The sequence below is a fragment of the Dipodomys merriami genome, unplaced genomic scaffold, assembly GCF_024711535.1.
Source record: "Dipodomys merriami isolate MVZ:Mamm:240054 unplaced genomic scaffold, mDipMer1.0.p SCAF_30, whole genome shotgun sequence".
Classification (NCBI taxonomy): Eukaryota; Metazoa; Chordata; class Mammalia; order Rodentia; family Heteromyidae; genus Dipodomys; species Dipodomys merriami.
In genome coordinates this window covers 2,508,734-2,529,192 of record NW_027204493.1, presented here as the reverse complement: position 1 = coordinate 2,529,192, position 20,459 = coordinate 2,508,734, and the positions used below count along the sequence as shown (strand labels likewise).

General features: G+C 38.8%; 1 protein-coding gene across 1 annotated transcript in view; it reads left to right on the top strand.

Moving 5' to 3' along the window:
- Positions 1–20,459, top strand: part of Slc45a2 (solute carrier family 45 member 2) — a 38,446-nt gene that overhangs the window by 6,304 nt on the left and 11,683 nt on the right. Inside the window, exon 3 of the mRNA XM_070040926.1 lies at positions 16,426–16,751. Coding sequence (XP_069897027.1) covers positions 16,426–16,751 — 326 coding nt within the window. The remainder of the gene's footprint in view (positions 1–16,425; positions 16,752–20,459) is intronic.

Below are 20,459 nucleotides of genomic sequence, written 5' to 3'. Positions count from 1 at the left end.
TGCTAATAACCCTGTATTAGGTTTTTCACTGATCTAAGTCTGGATATATAAGGAGATAGAATTCCCATTTTCAAATATAGATCCTCAGAAACAGTGGGGTATTAGAATTGCCTCACACTGGGCTTGTCAGAATTAATTGTTAAATGTTTTGAAAGTTAGTGAGCTGTGACATTCCATTATAAAAAAAAAACTGAAATTGGCCCTCAAAAATATCAAAACTATTGAAATCAGGATAGAGCTTTTTTTCTTTTCTTTTTCCTAGAGAATTTGTGATTTACCAGCCTACTGATTTGACAGAGAAAGGATTTAAGTAATAGCTTAGTTATGACCAATAGCTAGAATAGATTCTGGGACCTTCCTCATTTGAATTGTATAGTTCCATCTGAGTTATCATAATTTACTAAAGTTAATTGCAACAGAGACATGGGAAACATTTTGGCTTTTGAGTCTAATGCACTGAGGGTTTATTGCTTTAAATAAAAAAAAAAACTGGGCAATGTGGTCCTCATTTCCAGCTTATAGCAGTATTAAGCTTGGCCAAATAAGCTCTGTTTTTTTGGCCTCTGACATTACATTATCAACCTCTGTAATTCAGAGACTTTTCTAAGGCCTACACATGACAGGGCTTCTGTGAGTTCAAGATAATATATCCACTTGGATGTTGACATCAGCCTATGGTGTGGTGTCAGCAAACACGTGTAATTTTGATTTTACTTAGGTTCACACTCTGACTACATCTTGTCTAATGTGTATGCTTCTTGCTTAACTGGCTTTCTAATATAATTTCCCACATCCATCAAGCCAATTGAGAGCTTCTGAGTTAACCAGGGCATTCATTTGCTTATTGGCCAAGATCCCTTTTTACCTCCTAGAAAAATTTTTTTCTTCTAGACAGGATTCAAAGCTCCCACAATCTATTTCCCTTTTGTTCTATTCTTCAAGAATAGAAAGATCCCACTCATTCTTGATCCTAGTCAAGAAGGAGCCGATTCTTTCTTCCCCAGGTTCTGGTCTGCTCACTCAGAGAATCTCCTCCCCTTTTCTTCCTGTGGGGATCAAAGTTACTCCAAGACTTTCACCAGTTTCCTAGGGAGAAGGTCCTTCACTGTCTTCTTCTAAATTGCTAAAAATTAATTGCAACAAAGTCATAGGAGGCTTTTATCTAACTTGGCTTTGGACTTAATATACAAAATCATCAAAGCACAAAAGCTAATTGAGTGAATGGATATAGAGATGTCTGAGAAGTACATGACTCTAGTTGGAAGAGACAGGCTGTGTTTCACCACACTTGTATCCTGAATTTGTAGCCCTTAGGGTATGTATAGTCACTCTTGGATGCTAAGTTAAAGGACTACTGTTCCAGAAGATATTTCAAGATCAAGTTGTTGACAGAGTTGGTTTCTTGTGAAACATTCTGACAGGCAGCGAGCTACCTTCTGGCTGTGCCCTTTTTACTAGATTTGGATCACTGTGTTGGGGTTCCACAGATTTTTGCTTTCATCAGAGAAGGAATTCAATGACAGACACAGAGGACGCTTAAGAAGAAATATGTTTTAAAATGCCCAAAACAAACTGAAAGCTCACCCTTTGATAGGGAGGTGCTTAGACCCCAGGAGGAATTCTGCACTGAGGTCCTAAGACCTCAGGTTCTGATTGGGTCCTGGAAAACTGAGTTACAGGCCATTACTTCCAGAGTCTGAGCTATGTGCCGTTATTTTGAGCAGGGAGTTCTCAGCCTTGGATGGTCAGACGGAGGATTTTCATTTTCTGCAGCCTTTGGAGGCTTCAGGTAAACAAGATCTCCTGCTGTATCTCACATGCCGTTGCATTCATGTCAGCAGGCCAGGATGTGATTATGTTTAAAATCAATATCCAAGCTATCATTCTCAACCATCAGACCTCCTAATTCCTTTACTACTGACTCATATATTGTCTCTGTGTGGCTTTTCCTTTATACATTTATGTACACCCCTCCTCCATGTCTCTTCTTATGAAAACATCAATCCAATTAGATCGGGGCTCTACCCTTGTGGTCTCATTTAACCATAATTAAATATCCCTTCTGTATCCTATCTAAAAATGCTATAATATTGGGGTTTCAGGCACTATGTAAATTTGGGGGAAAGTACAATCCAATCCATAAAGGTCCTCTCTAAATTTTACCCTTACTGCTGTTGAGCCTGGCTGCTAAAGTTGTAGAAAGATGGTAGGCAGAGGGAACATAGTAATTTCTTTTCTGTCTCCTTGACATACTAGAGATATTCTCTACTTCTCAAATAAACAGAAAAGCATAAAATATCTCTGGATGTTCATAAAAGCAGCTGAAGATTTTGAATCTTGGACCATAGTACCACTTTTACTTTTATGACCTTAGTGTTTTGTTTTGCTCATTTTTTTTCTAGCTCCACAAATGAGAGAAAACCTGTAATACTTGACTATTCATTAGCATGATGATTTCCAGTTCTATTTTCCAGAAAAAGACATAATTTTTCCCATTCCATTATGTACCTGTACCACTTTTTAAAATAAATTTTATTGTAAAGGTAATGTGTAGAGGGGTTACAGTTACTTAAGTCAGGTAATGAGTATATAATAACACAGTGATAAATATGGAGCTGCAGTTATCTCTCTAGGAAGCTAACATTGATTCTTTTTTTTTAAATTTAATTTTATTTTATTTGTGAACATACTGTACAGAGGAGTTATTTGACTATATACCCAGAAGTTTGGCCTTTATCATTTTCTACTTCCTATTTTAGCTTATATTTCTAATCACCCTCATTGTACCATCAACTACTTTAGAGAAACTGTATATGTGTATGAATGAGAGAATAAGAAATGTATGAATGAGAAATAAGCAACATTATGTGTGTATTAATTATCTCTTCAGGGGATGAGTATAACCACTGGAAAATTCAGGCTGATTTCCCTCAAAGTCTCCTCAGGCTCCTGAGCCTTCCATCATTCTATGGTATGAGCCCAAGCTATCCATAATGGATAGCTTAGAGAAGTGTTGAAGCCAATATCACAGTGGCTTGAACACATAGGTTTTCTTTTTCTTGAGTAATTGGAAGTCAGTAGATGTCTGCTGGCTTTTGCTCAGCAGTTAGATGTCAGAGTGGGCAATTTAATGTTGCTTGGCTTTCTTCATCAACCTGCAGATTCTTAGATACATCATGGTTGCCAGAGTTCCATGTATTATATGTGTTTCAAGACAGGAAGGAGGGGGAAGGGCAAGGAAGAACTTACACTACCTTTTAGAGTGAATAAAGCAATAGTTTTCCATGCTCCCCCTGCTCCAACTTCTACTTATTCCTAATGGGGCAGAATTGGGTTATAGAAGCGTCCCATGTTCTACAGAGATTGGAAAATTAGTCTTTTGGGGAAGGGGCAACATTTTCCTGAATCAAATTTGCTACATTCCGCAGAGGAAATGGTTATTATTACTGAACAGGCCAAGGCCTGTAGGTATCATAGAAAATGCAAACACAATTATTTGCCAAATAAAAACAACTAAAGATCAAGACTATTATAAGAATATGACAACTAGAGCTTTCACAATCCATCTTTTTAGTAATAATTAAAGGATATTTTAATGTTATACTGTTCTTCAATCTACTGTCTTTTGTATTATAATTTACCATTTATACTTTGCTATCTCTCCTATAAGATCAATAAAATCTCTGCTGACAGTTCACTTGCAATTTGCCTTCCTTTCTAAGTCATTATCTTGCTGATAAGAGATGGTTAGAAATGTTTGGAGGAGACTTCATTTCATGTCCTTACTTATATTTCATGTAATTTTACATCAATTAAATAAGCCATGTGGCAAACGGCTCCAATCGGGCAGATATGCTCACTTAGCTGCTTTGCTTTGTCTCAGTCTCAGCACTGAACTCTAGACCTCAGCCAGTTCTCATTCATGAGTGCCTCTGGCCATGATTCCACAGAGGGCATAGCTACCTTCCAGCAAGTTCATGCCTCTTCCAGAAAAACAACTTCAAACACCTTGCAGGGAAATACTAGAATTTTGCCTTGATCAATGCTTAGATCCTAAAGTCCCTGACTAAGTGATAATGTCAGATAGTCTACATTATTCATAAACATCTACCAGAGGACACAAAATGCAGCATGCTGTGTTTTGTGTATATAAGCCTGCATACATTTATAGCTACAGATTCATTTCTTTAATATTTACTCTCAGAAATGAGCTCAACTAATGGATACCCAGGCTGTTTAAGATGCTTGAGGTTAGTCTTATTTTTCTTGTTTTTTCCCTCTCCCTTCTTTATTTTTTTCTCAAAATGTTCATCGCTACATTCTGGATGAGTTGAAGAAATAGGACCTCACTGAAGTGTCCTTGCTTTTAATGGAAGACTGACTACATTAAAACATGGAGTGAAAAAAATAACAGGTAGTGTGCTATGCTACCACTCTGTTTTGTCTCTGCGTGCTTGCCAAAATTTTTGAGTTTACATGAACTTGGCAAACTGATGACTGCCGGGTTCCACTTGAAGCAAGTATTTTTCTGACAAAGATGTATTCAGTGTCGGGGCCCATTTGATTTTCCTCAGCAGCAAGATAGCATTCACCCAAGGAATCCAATCCTCCCAGTAAATTGAAATTCTTTTTATTTGTTGCACAGCCATAGTTCTAGTCCAGTATTTCTAAATGCTTTGCAAGTAAGAGTCAAAGGGTTCATTGCCAATTTTTTTTCCTCAGCATTTTTGGACAGTATTTATTTATTTAGAAAAGATATGGCTGGCTCTAGGGTGATATTTCATTCTTCCAACTTTTGTTTAAAATTAACTGACATATCTCCATTCCTGGCAGCCAGGGTGAATCTGCCCATGTTCTCTCTAACATTGTCCTTTGCATTAGGGATCATCTAAGGCCTTGAAGCCAGCCAGCAAACCCAAATCCATGTTCATTGGTAGGAAATTCCTCCTTTGTGCCAAAAGCTTCTAACCAAACATATTTCTGCCAAATTGGCCCCTAAACCTTGCTGTTCTGAGCAAGGGATCTTGGTTAGAGACTTAGATGAGGCATAATGGGAAATCCTATTTCCACCCATTTACTGTAGACAAAGCAACCTAGTATTTTGGAACTGTTTCCTTACAGGCATGTGACTCTCTACTCAATGGTGATTATTGATAACCTGGGAAAAGATCAAAAACGCAGAGCAAGGAGACATCCAAATAATTAAATACCAAATGTTTCTATTTCCTTGAATTCCACTATCGCCTTCAGGCCTAAAAAGTCATATTTGTAATGAATGACTCAATATGAAACTCGTCTCCTGTATGTCTTGGGATGAATGGCAAACTTGTTAGGCTCAATCTTTTTTTTTTTAACTTTTCTATTTTTTTAATACTTCAAAGTATGCAAAAAATACCAACATGTAAAAAAATGTTCTGATTGGCAAAAAAAAAAAAAAAAATTGAAGACTAAGAAAATGAGTCTTACACAAAATCAGAGACAAGAACCTTTGACCTAAGTTTTTGCATGGTAGAGAGGAGCTACCTTTCATGTTTGAGACTATTTATCTTCTTCTCATTCATGATTAATTTTTGATGAGTAGTTTTGTTTTATCAACTGGATTCCCTTTGAAGTTTCTGCCTGTGTGTGGAAAACCTTCACATCTCTTCATTCAGGCAGCTCAAAAAGAATGTAGCTGCGGGTGGGGGCAGGGTGAGGGGGTGGGGGAGGGTAGTGGGGGAAAACCAAGGACACCGGAATTTAGCTTGTGCGTGATGATAGTGACTTAGGCCATCATAATTATTATTTCCTAACTAACATCTCCTTTCCAGTTAAATATGGACAAACCAACTCCCAAAGAACCTCAAAGGCTAGTGAGAAAAGAACATTTTTTACCTTTTGTTTTAGTTTTAAAATTGACATACAGTATTTGTACTAATTTATATCATTTGGTGTGGTTGTATATGTGGTGGTCAAATTAGGATAATTTCAATGTATGGTGATCAAACCATTTTCACCTTTTCAACTTAATATTTCTATGTGTTGAGAATCTTCTAACTCTTCTCTAGTTATGAAATATATAATAAATTGTTACTGAATACTATTACCCACCTATACTCTAAGATTTTAGAACGAATTCCTCTTATCTGACTATAGTTTGATGCTTACTATCTAACCCTCCTCCCACCTCTTACCCCACCTCACCTCTAGTGACTACTAATGAAGTAGGGATGCTGAACTAACCTGCACCATCTTGGCCACGTAGCGGATGATAGGGTATTGGGTTTAATTGGCGCCATCTTGTCTTCATGGTGGAGGCAAAGAAGTCCCACCTCCTAGGTGATGAAATTCCTAGAGGCAGGGGCGGGGACTTAGACAATAGGTTCAAGGACCTGCCAGACTTGGGTCCTAAACTCTCAAGCACTTTGTGACCCTGTCCCCTGACTTGACCCTACTTAGGCCAGGACCAGCTCAGGCCTGGGTATGCCATGCCATGTGTCTCTTGTCTGCTTATGTCTTGTCTCCTGTCAACATGGCATCCACTTTAGCTCTCCATTGGAGCTGATCTTGTTTGTTGGTATTGTTTTTCTGCTCTCATGGATCAATTTTCTGACAGGGTGAAGTATATTCCCAGGGCTGCAGGTCTTTATGTCAAGAGTTTGCCTGCAGTCATTGCCTTTCCAATAAGGACTCCTGATTCAACCTCTCAAAATGTGGCTTCTCTGTTTTCCTCACCATATAACAATTTGGAGGCCCACTGTTCTTCTACAAATTTATTTCCACAATGTTTATCTTTTTATTTCACTTAACATGATGTTTCACTTATTTACTTAATGTAATGTCCTTTGGAGGGACTTTCCCATACTCTTTCTGTGCTTGAAAGCCCTTTCTCTGTATACCAATCAGCCTGATTTGACTCCTTACTTTCTTATCACAGAATTCCTCTTCACAAGTTATTGCTTGTTGTTGTTATTTATTCAGTTGTTTATTGTCACTTGCTTATTGTTTATTTTTCCAACCAATCTGTAAACTCCACATTTGCTGTTGTTTTTCCTATTCTGTAACCAGTACTATGAATAGTACTGTAATATGAAGAGTGCTTGCTAAATATTGGTAGACTATTCTATTATAACGTCCTTATTTTATAAATGACCAATCTGTGTTACTGGTAGGTAATGTGACTAACTAACCGCATATCACACAGCTTGCTAGTGGTAGTCAATGGGTAAATCCTAACCAATCAACCTGCCTACATACCAACTAACCAGCTAACCAGTTTTACTCTGGATTACTCTAAAAGTTGAGCTCCAGAAAAGATTTGTGCACAATTTGGGAAGTGATTCCAGAAAGGAAGAAGAAAATGATGGAGTGGGATGGGCTAATCAGGTATTATGTAGTTGATTTCTATTTCACTTGGTCACCCTCCATCTTACTACATCCCTTGAGGAGCCTTGTAGAAGCATGTCTCAGAGTTATGTGTCTGGGGGATGAAGGAGAGTAGATAAGTCCATCATCTTTGTTAAGGGCAATTTTAAGTATAGAATGTGTATGCTGAATGTTATCCTTTCAATGTGAATTCCCTCAGATAATGTGAGGTCCAGGTGCTTTGGTGCTGGGCAGACACAGCTTAGTACTGGTCACCACAGCAGCTATTGGCACAAGAGAGAGGAGAACTGAGATTTGCAATGGCTCCAGATGGCTTTCCTATTCAGCTGGTGATTTCTAGACCTTAGTGATTTTATTTTATTTATTTTTGTTGTTTTTTTACTCCAGCATATGTCCTGCACACTCTTTCATCACCACTAGGAGGAGTTAGAGCATTTTGCAAAGTACTTTATTAACCTGACAGCAACAATGAGCTATTGCAACCCAGAGCTCAAAACATTAGTTCAGTGAACTTAAAAGAATTAACTTCAGCCACAAATGGCCCCAGATGCAGTTCAATAGTGACTGGACATTACACCCATTTCTAATCCTTAAGCAAGAAGAGAAACAAAAGTCTGATTTTATGTGGGAAATGTCAAGAACTTTATCTAAACTGGATTAGCGATAGTCATTAACACACTCAGTTTGAGAAATCTGCTTGTGAAGAAAATGATGGGATAATTATGGTGATTGCTTTTGTGGGAACCGTTATTACATTAGGCACATTAGCACAAATTAGAAACTTTCGGCAAAAACCAGAGCATCTGCTATCCCTGGCAAAGATTCTTCACATGCTTTCTGCACTTATTTATTGAAGTAAGGATGATATTACCTAAGTAACTCCTGTTACCTAAGTGAGATATTGAGAACATTTCTTTTGAACAGTAACACTCTTCCCTATTTTCTCCCAGCTTTTTTTCCTCCTAACCCTCACCCCCCTCAAAGTTCATTTCCAAACATAATGTCTAGTGTGTACCACTGTTGAATTAGTTTACCCTTTATGCCACTGTTTCTGTGCCTCCCCTTTTCCTCCCCAAATCAAATAAATTTATGTATAAGACAAAAGGTACAGAAATTAAATGTGATGATGAAACAGGGCGGGGGATAAGAACTGCAAAAAAAAATAAAATAAAAAAATCTCTGGTTTCTACTTCTTAGAGTTCATTTCAATAAGAATCATTTTATATGATCATTTGCATATAGCTATTGAGCGCTTATGATCTTCTCCTAAGAATATCCTCCGTTGGTCTCACTGTGTGAATATTTCGAGTCCTGTTTAGTTTATTGTGTCCAAGTGTAATTTAGAATAATAAAATTTTGATGTTGGTCTTCTGCAAATTTTCTAGTGAATAGCATAGATGATGATAGCACACTATGGGGAGGATTTTTTTTTTAATGTCTAAATTAGGTGTGACTCCTAAACGCTAAACTAAGTCCATGATTTAGGTTGAAACTCTGACTACATGATAGCCACTTTGGGGAGAATCTGCGCCCTGATTTCTCCCTTCTGAACCTTGGTAGGTGTCTCAAAAATCAGGACCACCACTACTCTAAGGATCCATTCATATGGGTGCACTGTTTCTTGTGGGAAGTCTTGTTTAAAGTACATCTTCTACTGAATCTAAGTCAATGTCTTTGGCGCTATAGGGCTTTAGAAACTCAGAAACAAGGAAATTATTCCTATTTCTCTGTTGCCATATCCTTGAAAAAGGATGGATGGAAGGAAGGAAGGAAAGAAAGAAAGAAGGAAGGAAGAAGGAAGAGCCTAAAGGGAGAAGGAAATTCTAGGATTCAAGGTAGGAGGAGGAAAGAGAGGGAAATAATTAAATATATAATCTTACTAACTTTTCTAAGAGAAAAGTTGCTGTGTAAATCTGAAATGCCAGGTTAGCTTCAATGTGTTGCCTTCTTTGACCACAACATGTGTATCATTTAGACTGGTTTTCCTTGTACTCTCAGTCTTCAAGAGGGCAGGAGTCTGTCTGTCCTGTTCATTGCTGTATCCTAAGCATCATCTGGCATAGTTTCTGACTGGAGTAGATGTTTCATCAATTTCTAATACCATTGGATGACAACATCCATATAGATCATCTGCTATTTAGGTTCATTTTCCAGGTTTTAATAGGAAGGTAGTAACCAGACCTAATCTGACATATTCAGTGCTATTGTTTTACTAGTAGAAAAGAATCAAAATTACCCATATTAACCCTAAGGACAGATGGGGAATCTCTAGTCTGTCCTCCTTTACAAGTAAAATAATTGGCTCCTGCTTCCCCTCTTTCCTGGCAGTACTGGGATTTGAACTCAGGGTCTTTCCCTTGTCAGGCAGGTATTCAACCACTTGAGCCATATCCCTAGCACATACTAACAAATGCTGCTTCTGGATGGCTGCGGCGGGGGGACCTGTGTTTTCTCTTTTGTGGTTTTTGCTTTGTGGTTTTTTAGTTTGAATTCAGGGCCTCCCACGTGTTTGGCAGATGCTTTACCAATTAAGTTACACCTCCAGCCCTTGAGAGCTGGAGAGCTTTCTTTACTTGAGTTATGTCATCATTGGGGTTGAACTTGTAAGTCAAATATTTTATACAGAGAGGCCAATACGGATACATGGTAGGGACAAAGACAGACCTGGGGGGTGCTCTTTTTATTTTCCTTAGTTTTCTGGATTTTTTGGTCCTGAAAGATTCCCAGTTTCCATCTTGCTTATTGTTGCAGATTAAATCCACTTGGCTTCTAGGATGAGCCATTGTTGAACATGTACCATAAGTTATGAAATAGGACATCTGTGTGCTAAAGCCAAAATGTGTTCTCCTGACTTTAGCCGTGGCTTGAGTTTGATGACACAGCCTGGCTTGGTGTGTTCAGAGCCAGCTGGACTAACTCGCCCTTCTTCATAAGAGCTTGTTAGCTAATGTGGCCGCAGATGTCCTCTGGACACTGGCTCTGGCGTGCCCGGTAGCTTGGTGACTTTCCAGATGCCCAAATGAATCTGATCTTGGTAATAGGATAAATGCAGTTTTCTATACAGATGTCAGAGGCAGTAAATGATAAAAATTATTAGCCTTTGTTACAGCTAAGATGATGAAGCTTTGTTTGGAGGAGACTATCATGGAAGATAAATTCCTTCTTTTAAGCAGAGGAAGGAAAGAGGAAAGATGTCAGTGAATTCTTACAGCCCTCTATTGGCCCTTGCATAGATGAAAGTATCGATAAATCTGGCTTAAACGTTTCCTTTGGGGTTTTAATATTGTGTTAGAAGAATTTCCCTCTTAGAGCACTATGTCACCCAGACACATTCTCTTATGTTGTTGTTGTATCTTGTAGCTACTTTCCACCATAGCTTTGGGACAAACAAAACAGTTTTGTCTATTTCTCCCTCTCCCTAAGAGAAAATGATATATGGTAAGATTTTTACGTAATGATTAATGAAGGAACTAATGGGAGAAGATAAGGAAGCAAGCTCTTAGATAGAGTGTTTGTGTGTGTGTGTGTGTGTGTGTGTGTGTGTGTATGCGTATAAGCATGTGATTTACAAAAGATAAAACACTAGGCTAAATATAAGCCCATTAAAACAGATGAGTAATTTCTCCACAGTGCTACAAAATCTTACTATAAATCATATGTAAGTCTGCAAATCCATGTGGTTTTGTAGGACTGAAAATCATTCTCAGTTGAAGGTTGCTGGTCATCTCTCCTATGATAGTAAGGTCCCATTCCCCAGAAATGTCATGATGAGTGTAGGCCTTTGGAAACTCCCCTATCTTCTGGCCATTCCAAGAGTAGCGCTGGTATCACAGGGAATTTGAAACAACACAGTGTCTCAAGCCCCATCCTGAACCTTCAAATCAGAACCTGTATTTTAAAAATACAGCCTATGAGATGGTGTGAACATTATGGTTTAAGGTGAATTGCTTAAGAATGGTGTTAGTCCTTCTTTTTAAGTCAGTTGCCATTTTTACTCTTCTCAAGTTTGAGATACATTCCTTTTTCTGTACTGAAGTCAAGAAGTCAACTCAGGTTTCAGCTCAAGTGGTGATATACTAATTCTAATTTTAATCAGTTCAAATTCTAATTATGAATGACAGTCCTTTCAGCTAAGTCTAGGTGGCAGTTGTCTCCTGTTTCTGGGGAATTCTAAATTAGAGTTCTTCTCAGAAGTGGGCCCCAATTCTGCCATTTAAAAAAATGTTTTTTATTGTAAAAATAGTGTACAGAAGGGTTACAGTTTCATGAGTAGGGTAATGAGTACATTTCCTAATGAGCATTGTTACATCCTCCTTTGTTTTTCGCCTACCATCCTTTCCCTCCTCATCTCCCTAAACTGCCCTCCCCCCTCAATTTTTTTTATTGTGAAAATACTGTACAGAGGGGTTACACTTACATGTGCAAGATAGTGAGTACATTTCTTTTTTTTAAAATTTTATTTTATTTTATTTGAGAACATACTGTACAGAGGGGCTACAATTACATGGGCAGGATAATGCATACATTTCTTACCAAGCATTGCAGCCTCCTCCTTTGTTTACCCTTCACCTCCCTTCCAAGCCTCCCCCCTCCCCCCACCCAATTATACCCCCCTCCCCCCCCACACCGACATTGTAAAGTTGGTTTTGACATGACATTTTGTACTTCTCATTGTTGCAACAGGTCCACCTGAATCCTTAAACGACTTGTTTGTCCCCATCTCCTCCACATGTTATACTGACATCAAATATAGTGAAAGTGGGGGTTACACTGTGGGGGAGGGACATACAAAGCAACAAAGAAATAATCTTATAAATGCGAGTGAGTACATTTCTTATCAAGCATTGTAGCCTCCTCCTTTGTTTACCCTTCACATCCCTTCCCATCCTCCCTCCCCCCCACCCAATCCTCCCCCCCCCAAGTTGTGAAGTTCGTTTTTGACATGACAACTTGTAGTTCTCATTGTTGCAACAGGTCCACCTTATTTAAACATCTTGTTTTTCCACTTCCCCTCCACAAATTATACCGACATCAAATACAGTGAAAGCAGGGGTTATACTGTGGGGGAGGGACATACAAAGCAACAAAGAAATAATCTTATAATTGTATTAGAAACAAATGCATGAAAGAAAAAAAAACATTTAAAATACATATCTTAGGGTTCATTTTCCTAACATTACCTTATCTGATCTTTTCTACTTGACTTATACATATACTAGATATTGCAAATAAGGGAAATCATGGGACCTATGTTTCTTTGGGCTTGGCTTACTTCACTTAATATAATTTTTTTGAAGTCTTTCCATTGCCTAACAAATGGGGCAATGTCATTCTTTCTGATGGAGGCATAGAATTCCATTGTGTATATATACCAAATTTTCTTGATCCATTCATCTACTGAGGGGCATCTGGGTTGGTTCCAGATCTCTTAATAGAGACCTAGAAACACAACAAATCAAAGAAAGGTTGGACAAATGGGATTGCATAAAGTTGCAGAGCTTCTGCATGGCAAAGAACATAGCTAGCAAGATCAATAGAAAGCCCACGGATTGGGAGAAGATCTTCACTAGCCATACAATGGACAAGGGTCTCATATCTAAAATATACTTGGAACTCAAAAAATTAAACCCCCCAACAACAAATCCTCAAAGAAACAACTGCCCAATAAATAAGTGGGCTAATGACTTAAAGAGAAACTTCTCTGAAGAAGAAAAAAGGATGGCCAATAGACACATGAAGAAATGCTCAACATCCCTAGCCATAAAAGAAATGCAAATCAAAACAACATGGAGATACCACCTCACCCCAGTTAGAATGGCAAAAATCAGGAACTCTAATAACAACAGATGCTGGAGGGGATGTGGACAGAAGAGAACCTTACTTCATTGTTGGTGGGAGTGTAAACTTGTTAAACCACTTTGGAAAGTAGTATGGAGGTTCCTCAAAAGACTCCACATAGAACTCCCCTATGACCCAGCAGTCGCACTTTTAGGCATTTACCCAAATGTTTACAAACAAGACCACACTAAAGCTACGAGCACAACTATGTTTATTGCAGCATTATTTCCCCCCTCAATTTTTAAAGTTCATTTTCAATATAGTATCTTGTACATCTCATTGTTACAATGGGTCATCCTGTATCCTTGTTTTAGCATTTTGTTATTTCCCTTCCCCTCCCCTAGTTAGAAAACTGTATATACAAGATGCAGGGCACCGACATCACATACAGTTGAAAACAGGAGTTATACCGTGGGGGAAGAACATACAAGAGAAACAAAAAAATCACAGAGTACATTTTAGATGCATTAAAAACAATAGCAAGAGAGAAAAAACAAGTTGTGTCCCTATCTTGGGGTTCATTTCACTTAACATCACCTTTTTAAAATTTTTATTTATTTTTTATTGTGAAAATACTGTACAGAGGTGTTACAATTAGATGGGCAAGATAATGAGTACATATCTTATCAAGCATTGTATCTTCCTCCTTTGTTTCCCCTTCCCATTCCTTCTCAGCCTCCCCCCCCCTCCGCCCCCTACCCAATCCTCCCCACCCCCACCAAAGTTGTAAAGTTTGTTTTCCACATGACAACTTGTACTTCTCATTGGTCATATGTACATAGCTTTTGACCTTTTCTGCTTGTCCTTGACTTATACTAGCCCAGGACTGGATGGATTTATGGCAGAATTCTACAAGGCCTTTAAAGCAGAAATCACACCAATACTCCTCCAACTCTTCAATGAAATTGAAAGTGAAAGGTCACTACCAAACTCTTTCTATGAAGCCATCATAACCTTCATCCCAAAACCAGGCAGGGACTCATCAAAGAAAGAGAACTATAGACCCATCTCTTTGATGAACATTGATGTAAAACTCTCAACAAAATTTTGGCCAATTGACTTCAACAACTCATCAAAAAAATCATACGCCACGATCAAACAAGATTCATTTCAGGGATGCAAAGCTGGTTCAATATATGCAAATCAGTTAATATAATTCATCACATCAACAAGAGCAAGGATGAGAATCACATGGTTATCGCAATAGATGCAGAAAAAGCATTTGACAAGATCCAACACCCCTTTATGATAAAGGCTCTGGAAAAACTAGGAATCCATGGAACATTTTTCAATATAATAAAGGCTGTATATGACAAACCTACAGCCAGCATTATACTTACTGGTGAAAAACTAAAGCCATTTCCTCTAAACTCAGGAATGAGACAAGGATGTCCACTCTCTCCACTTCTCTTGAATTTAGTATTAGAATGCCTAGCTACAGCAATAAGACAAGATGCAAACATAAAAGGAATCCAAATAGGGAAAGATGAAGTAAAACTCTCCCTCTTTGCAGATGACATGATCTTGTATTTAAAGAATCCCGTGGACTCCACTCCCAAATTACTCGAGCTGATCCAATTCTTCCCTTGTATGTGGTAGTGCTTTACTTGCATCCTCACTGAATTCTCATGAAGATATATCACTGCTATGGTTAGGATATCATGTTGTGTATCAAAGGTTCATATGCTAGAAGCTTGGTCTCCAGTGTGACCACGTTGAGACGGTGGAGCCTTGAAGACGTGAAGTCTACTGGAGGGTGGTTAAGTCAAGGAAACTTTATCTTCATGATAACTCTAATAGGATGGGTTAGTTAGGTCTCATGGACTGTGCTGGTTCCCAAGGGGAGTGGGTTATTATACAGCTCCCTCCATGTGCTTGGCCCCTTCTTTGTGTACCTGTATCACTTTCTGTTTCCCTGCTATGTTGTGTGCTAAGCCAGGAGGTACATTGCAAGACACAAACATCAGGCCATTTGGACTTTCTAGCCACTAGACTCCATATAGACTAGTTTTTATGTATACAGCCTCAGAGTTTTGTTATAAAAAACTCCTATGTCTCAAAGGAGAGGTGCCCAAGATCTCATGATAAGAAAGCTTAAAGGGAGAAATCACAATCAGACAATCCACATCCCTTTTCTTTCCCTACCATCTCCTACCATGGAACCACTGAAGCTGAGGAACTGTTTTCAAGTACCTTTCTCCTCTGGAACTTTTGGACCCGTTGATATCTTTAACTGTATAGCCTTCATTGCTGAATAAGAAGAATGCTATGATTAACTATTAATAAGCCACATTATCTCGATTCCATCAACTAAACACTCTGTAGAACTCCTTTGGATTCTTTGAGTGTTCAGTCCACAGTCCTAGATATCATTGATTACAAGTTAGTGAAAGTAGATGTTACGTACCTCCTCCCATTTTTAACTGCCTTCTAGGGGAGTGGGGTACTATTTATTCTCCCAATATTTTAAATAACTCCTAGTATTATGATTCATGGAACTTGCAGTCAGGTTTGGTTCTTGGGGTTCGGTTGTATCAGATTTGGTTATAGGAACTTAAGATTTGTTTTCATTTTGATCTTCTGGTGTGTGAAGGTTAGTTTTCAGGTAAAGTTTACTATTTTTCCCAGAATTGGCTTCAGGATATAATCTTCCTATCTATGGTCTGAGATATAACTGGAATCATAGCCCTTCACCACCATACCTGGCTTACTGTTTGAGATGGAATTCTTTTGCCCTGACTAGCTTCAAAGTGAGGTCCTCCTGATCTTTATCTCCTTAGTAGCTGGGATTACAGGTATGAGCCACTGTGCCTGGCCCCAAATTAATTTTCTTTGGGTCATGAATTTTAAGTTAAAAAGTAGTCGTATAGTGTAATTTGGAAATGCCTCCACATTTACTAAGCTATCCTGTGCATCTGCCACCATGCCAAGCACTCCATCATCCATCGTGAACCTACTGGTAGATTGCTTACCAGATTGCTTACTATTTTCACATATTAGAGCTGAGGAAGTCCATGATCACAAAGGGAAAATACCAGAGTCAGGCTGAGTGGCCATTGCCTGACTGGTGGTGTCAGCCTCTCACTGTATTGCCTCTCCAGTCATCTCTAGCTGCCCCTGTTGCCCTCAGGATGTTTTTCTACTGAAGGAGGAGGGTATGTACATGATGAAAGGAAAGATGGTCTTCCCAACAGGCTAATACAGCTCTCCTTTCCTTTCCAGGTTTTGGAGGTGCCCTGGGTTATCTCTTGGGTGCCATAGACTGGGCCCATCTGGAGCTGGGAAGACTGCTGGGCACAGAATTCCAGGTCATGTTCTTCTTCTCTGCCTTGATGCTCACTCTGAGCCTTATTATGCATCTATGCAGCATCCCCGAAGCCTCTCTTAGAGATGTTGCAAAAGATATTGTCCCACAGCAACTCTCCAGGGATCCTCCACTGTCATCAGATGGGATGCATGAGTATGGCTCTATTGAGAAAGTTAGAAATGGTTCTGTAAACCCAGAGCTGGTAGTGTGCAGAGGGAAAATCAAAAAACGCACCAAGCAGGTAAAAGTGCACTTTCATTTTTCTTTACTTGGGAAAAATGTTCTTGCTCTTCCTCTTTTTAAAGAAATTCTCTCTTCTATTTGCTTGCTTGATGTGAAGAGTTTTGTGAAGTCTAATTGAATCTTCCAAACCCAATAGCTATTCTCCCTTTGAATGAAAATTTTACATCTCAAAAATAATCAGGTACATTTCCTTCTGGTTACTTATTTCAGAGCATCAAACCAGGATGCCAATTGTGAAAGGTTTGACCATAGGAAAAGCCTGGAAGCATCTGCTGGACAAAATGTAGTTTAAGTTAGCATTGTAAACTATTAATACATGCCCCCAAATGGCAGTATCCTTGGGATGATGATTACATTGGACATACAGTAAGTGTCTGCAAAGTTCAAGAAAGGAAGAGTCAGAAAACTGGGTAAATTCTTGGATTTGGGGAGTTTGTGTGAAAACTCTGGAATACAAGTTCAGGAGATTGATAGTTTGAGATACAAGTTGCAAGGAAGTTTGTAGGAAAACTGGCAAAAAAAAAAAAACCAACTGGGAGGAGACATTGTGTTTAGTACTGATCAAAGTTTCTAAGGTTTCCTAAAAAGAGTTGGCTAGTAAACAGTATTTTGGAAGAATTTTTAAGTCCATATTTCCATTATGCCTTCTGTATGAGTTAGTGCATAGACTGTCTCAAGTAGCAATGGTTTGTACAAGAAGTAAGAAATAACTTCACTTCTATAAAGGTCCAAATGGTGGACTGGGATGATGGAATGATTCCACATTCAACTTCCATTCTGTTACTGGGCCTGGCATGTTCCCTTATAGATACAATTAAAGTGGCGAACATATTCTGCTTGCCTACATATTCCGCTTGCCTACTTAGACAACTGGCTAGAACGTACTTTTATGGCCACTCAAAACTGCAAATAAGACAGCAAATACTGCCCTGGAAGGGAAATCATCCACCCAACTGAAATTTCTCTTCCTTATAGGAAAAAGAGAGCAGACCTGAGTGACCAACATCTGTTCATCTCTGACAGCTTGCTAGCTCTTATCCTGATAGTTGTGTGATCTTTGGTTCATTAACCTATTGAGATGTTTTTCATCTGTAAATTGAAAATGATTTTTACATCCTTTGTACTAGATTTCTGAGTTAATATTGAAGGTAAGAACACTTAACCCAGTGATTTACAATTAATAGTCACAGAAGCTGCAACTTATTTTTAAATAATTAAAAATGTTTTAAAAAATAAAAATTCTTTTAAAGAATTAAAAAAAATTCATTTAAAGAATTAAAATCTAGCTAGGTGCTGGTAGCTCACACCTTTAATCCTAGCTACTCAGGAGGCTGAAATCTGAGAATCACGGTTCAAAGCCAGCCCAGGCAGAAAACTGGAAGTGGCGCTGTGGCTAAAGTGGTAGAGCACTAGTCTTGAGCGGAAGAACTGAGGGACAGCCCAGAGTTCAAGCCCCATGACTGACTCCCTCCCCCCCCCCAAAAAAAAAGAAGAAGAAGAATTAAAATCCAGGTAAAGTTGATGTCCTGGGGCAGAAAGGACTCAGGAATTATTTGGTTTGTCCTTCCTTCCTTCCTTCCTTCCTTCCTTCCTTCCTTCCTTCCTTCCTTCCTTCCTTCCTTCCTTCCTTCCTTCCTTCCTTCCTTCCTTCCCTCTCTATATTGTGGTTTGGACTCTTGGCCCTGTGCTTGCTAAACAGATACTTTACCACTGAGCCACACTCCAACCTTTTTAACTACCCCTCCCTGCATGATAACAAGCAAGTTCTACCAAACTCTCCTGGCTTATTTGTTGGAAATAATTGGGTCTTACAAAACTTTTTTTACTAGACTGGTCTTGAATTGTGATTCTTTTGATTTTTGCCTCCTAAGTAGCTAAGATTTCAGGCATGAGCCATCAAACTTCATCTAGGTAGTGTATATTTAAACTTTTTTTAAAGAATGAAAAAAAGGTTACCAAATATTTTCAAATGAATGAAGTGTTGTTCTATTCAGTCACTTCCATCCATGCCAACCTCCTGAGGGATCTTATTCACTCTGAAGACTCTGTAGTACCGCTTTCCATGCCACCAGTGCAGGGACTCTTCCTTATGACCCATCCATCCTCTGTTGGGGCATTTTCAGCTTCTATCTCTATTTGGTACCTTGTCTGTGTCTTTTGTGGCTGAAGGAATTCCTGGACAGAGGTGGCCTCTGGTCCCCTTCCTATCCCAGATGTTTTCCTACATGCAGGAGAGTTCCTGCCTGCCCTTCACTGGCTTTCCCTGCTGTTCACAGCTTATATAACCACACACATTTGTCAAAATTGGAAAATCAACACTGGTGCAATACTATTAAACAAACAGTAGAATTGTTTAGATTTCATGTTTTTCCCCCACTAATGTTCTTTAACTGGTGCCACACTGCACTTAGCTCAGTAGTTTATACTGTTTAAAAGCATTTTTGGTATTATTTTAAGGAATATTTTTGCTGCTTATAGTAGTAGAAAAGTCTCATTTCTTTTTATTCAATTTTGAGCATGAATAAAAGCAGTAATCTTACTGCTGATTATAGAAGTCTATAAGGTTTTCTCAAGGTAAATTTTTTTTCTCAAGTACTGTTTGCTCTATTCATTTGCTTAGCATTTCTCCAAAATTGATACAAATGTAAACCTCAGCCAGACTGAGTATTTACTCTGGCAAAATGCTTACTTCAGTAGGGTCTGCTGCGAGGAGGTCTCACTCTGCGGACATCACTGTCTTGGAGTTTAGTTCCCCCAGAGTTACAACCTACCTTCCACCATGCCACGTGATAGGGGATATGATGCAAGGGAATAATCTATTCGTATGATTCCATTCGTCACTGCTATTTTAGAATGGTTGCAGTATTCTCACAACTGGAAAAAAAATGAGCATTTTGGTGTCTTGAGATCTATGCTGGCCCACCTTTCCCTACACCATGCTTCCAGAGGAAAAGCACCCAGATGCCCCACTAACAAATTGTGTCTCTGAGATGACTGTTAAACTGGAGTCCCTGGGTGTGCAGCTCTATGAGGGAGCACAGGACTGGGGGACTGTCCACATGATGAAACCCAGGAGATAATTGCAAAAGCTGTTCTTTGGATGATCTCTGTAAAACACAATATGTGAGTATGTCAGGAAAAATACGCACACTTGAACCTGGAGAAGAATGGGAAGGAAATATCTGGAAAATGTCTATTGATTTTTGCCCAGCTGAGCATCGAACTTAGGGCCTTGCACTTGCAAAATTCAATGCTTTCCCACTCAGCTAAATCCCTAATCCTGATTTTTTTCTCTAGATGATAGGATAATAGCTGTCACTAAGTTTTTTTCTTTTTGTCCATTCAGCCTTAGCAAAATGTATACAATAACAAAAATATCTCAATAATAAAGAACAATAATGTCAAAGTTTAAGAAACAAAATAAGGAAAGCTTTTATGAGTTATAAGTAGACAAGTACCTTGATAGATTATCATGACTTTTTAACTGTCCCTTTAATAGACTATGGCTCTCTCTACCAACATGGGATGCTCAGAGGATGTTACTATGATCAAATGTAATCAAGTGAAAACTTTTTAAAAGGAGAATAGGGTTCCAAGTTAACAAAAAAACAGATACATCAAATACAACTTGGGGTGGGGGATGGGGATCAAAGTGTACAGAGGTTTTAGTCAGGAGGAATCATTTCAGTGGGTCCCCTGTTCAGCA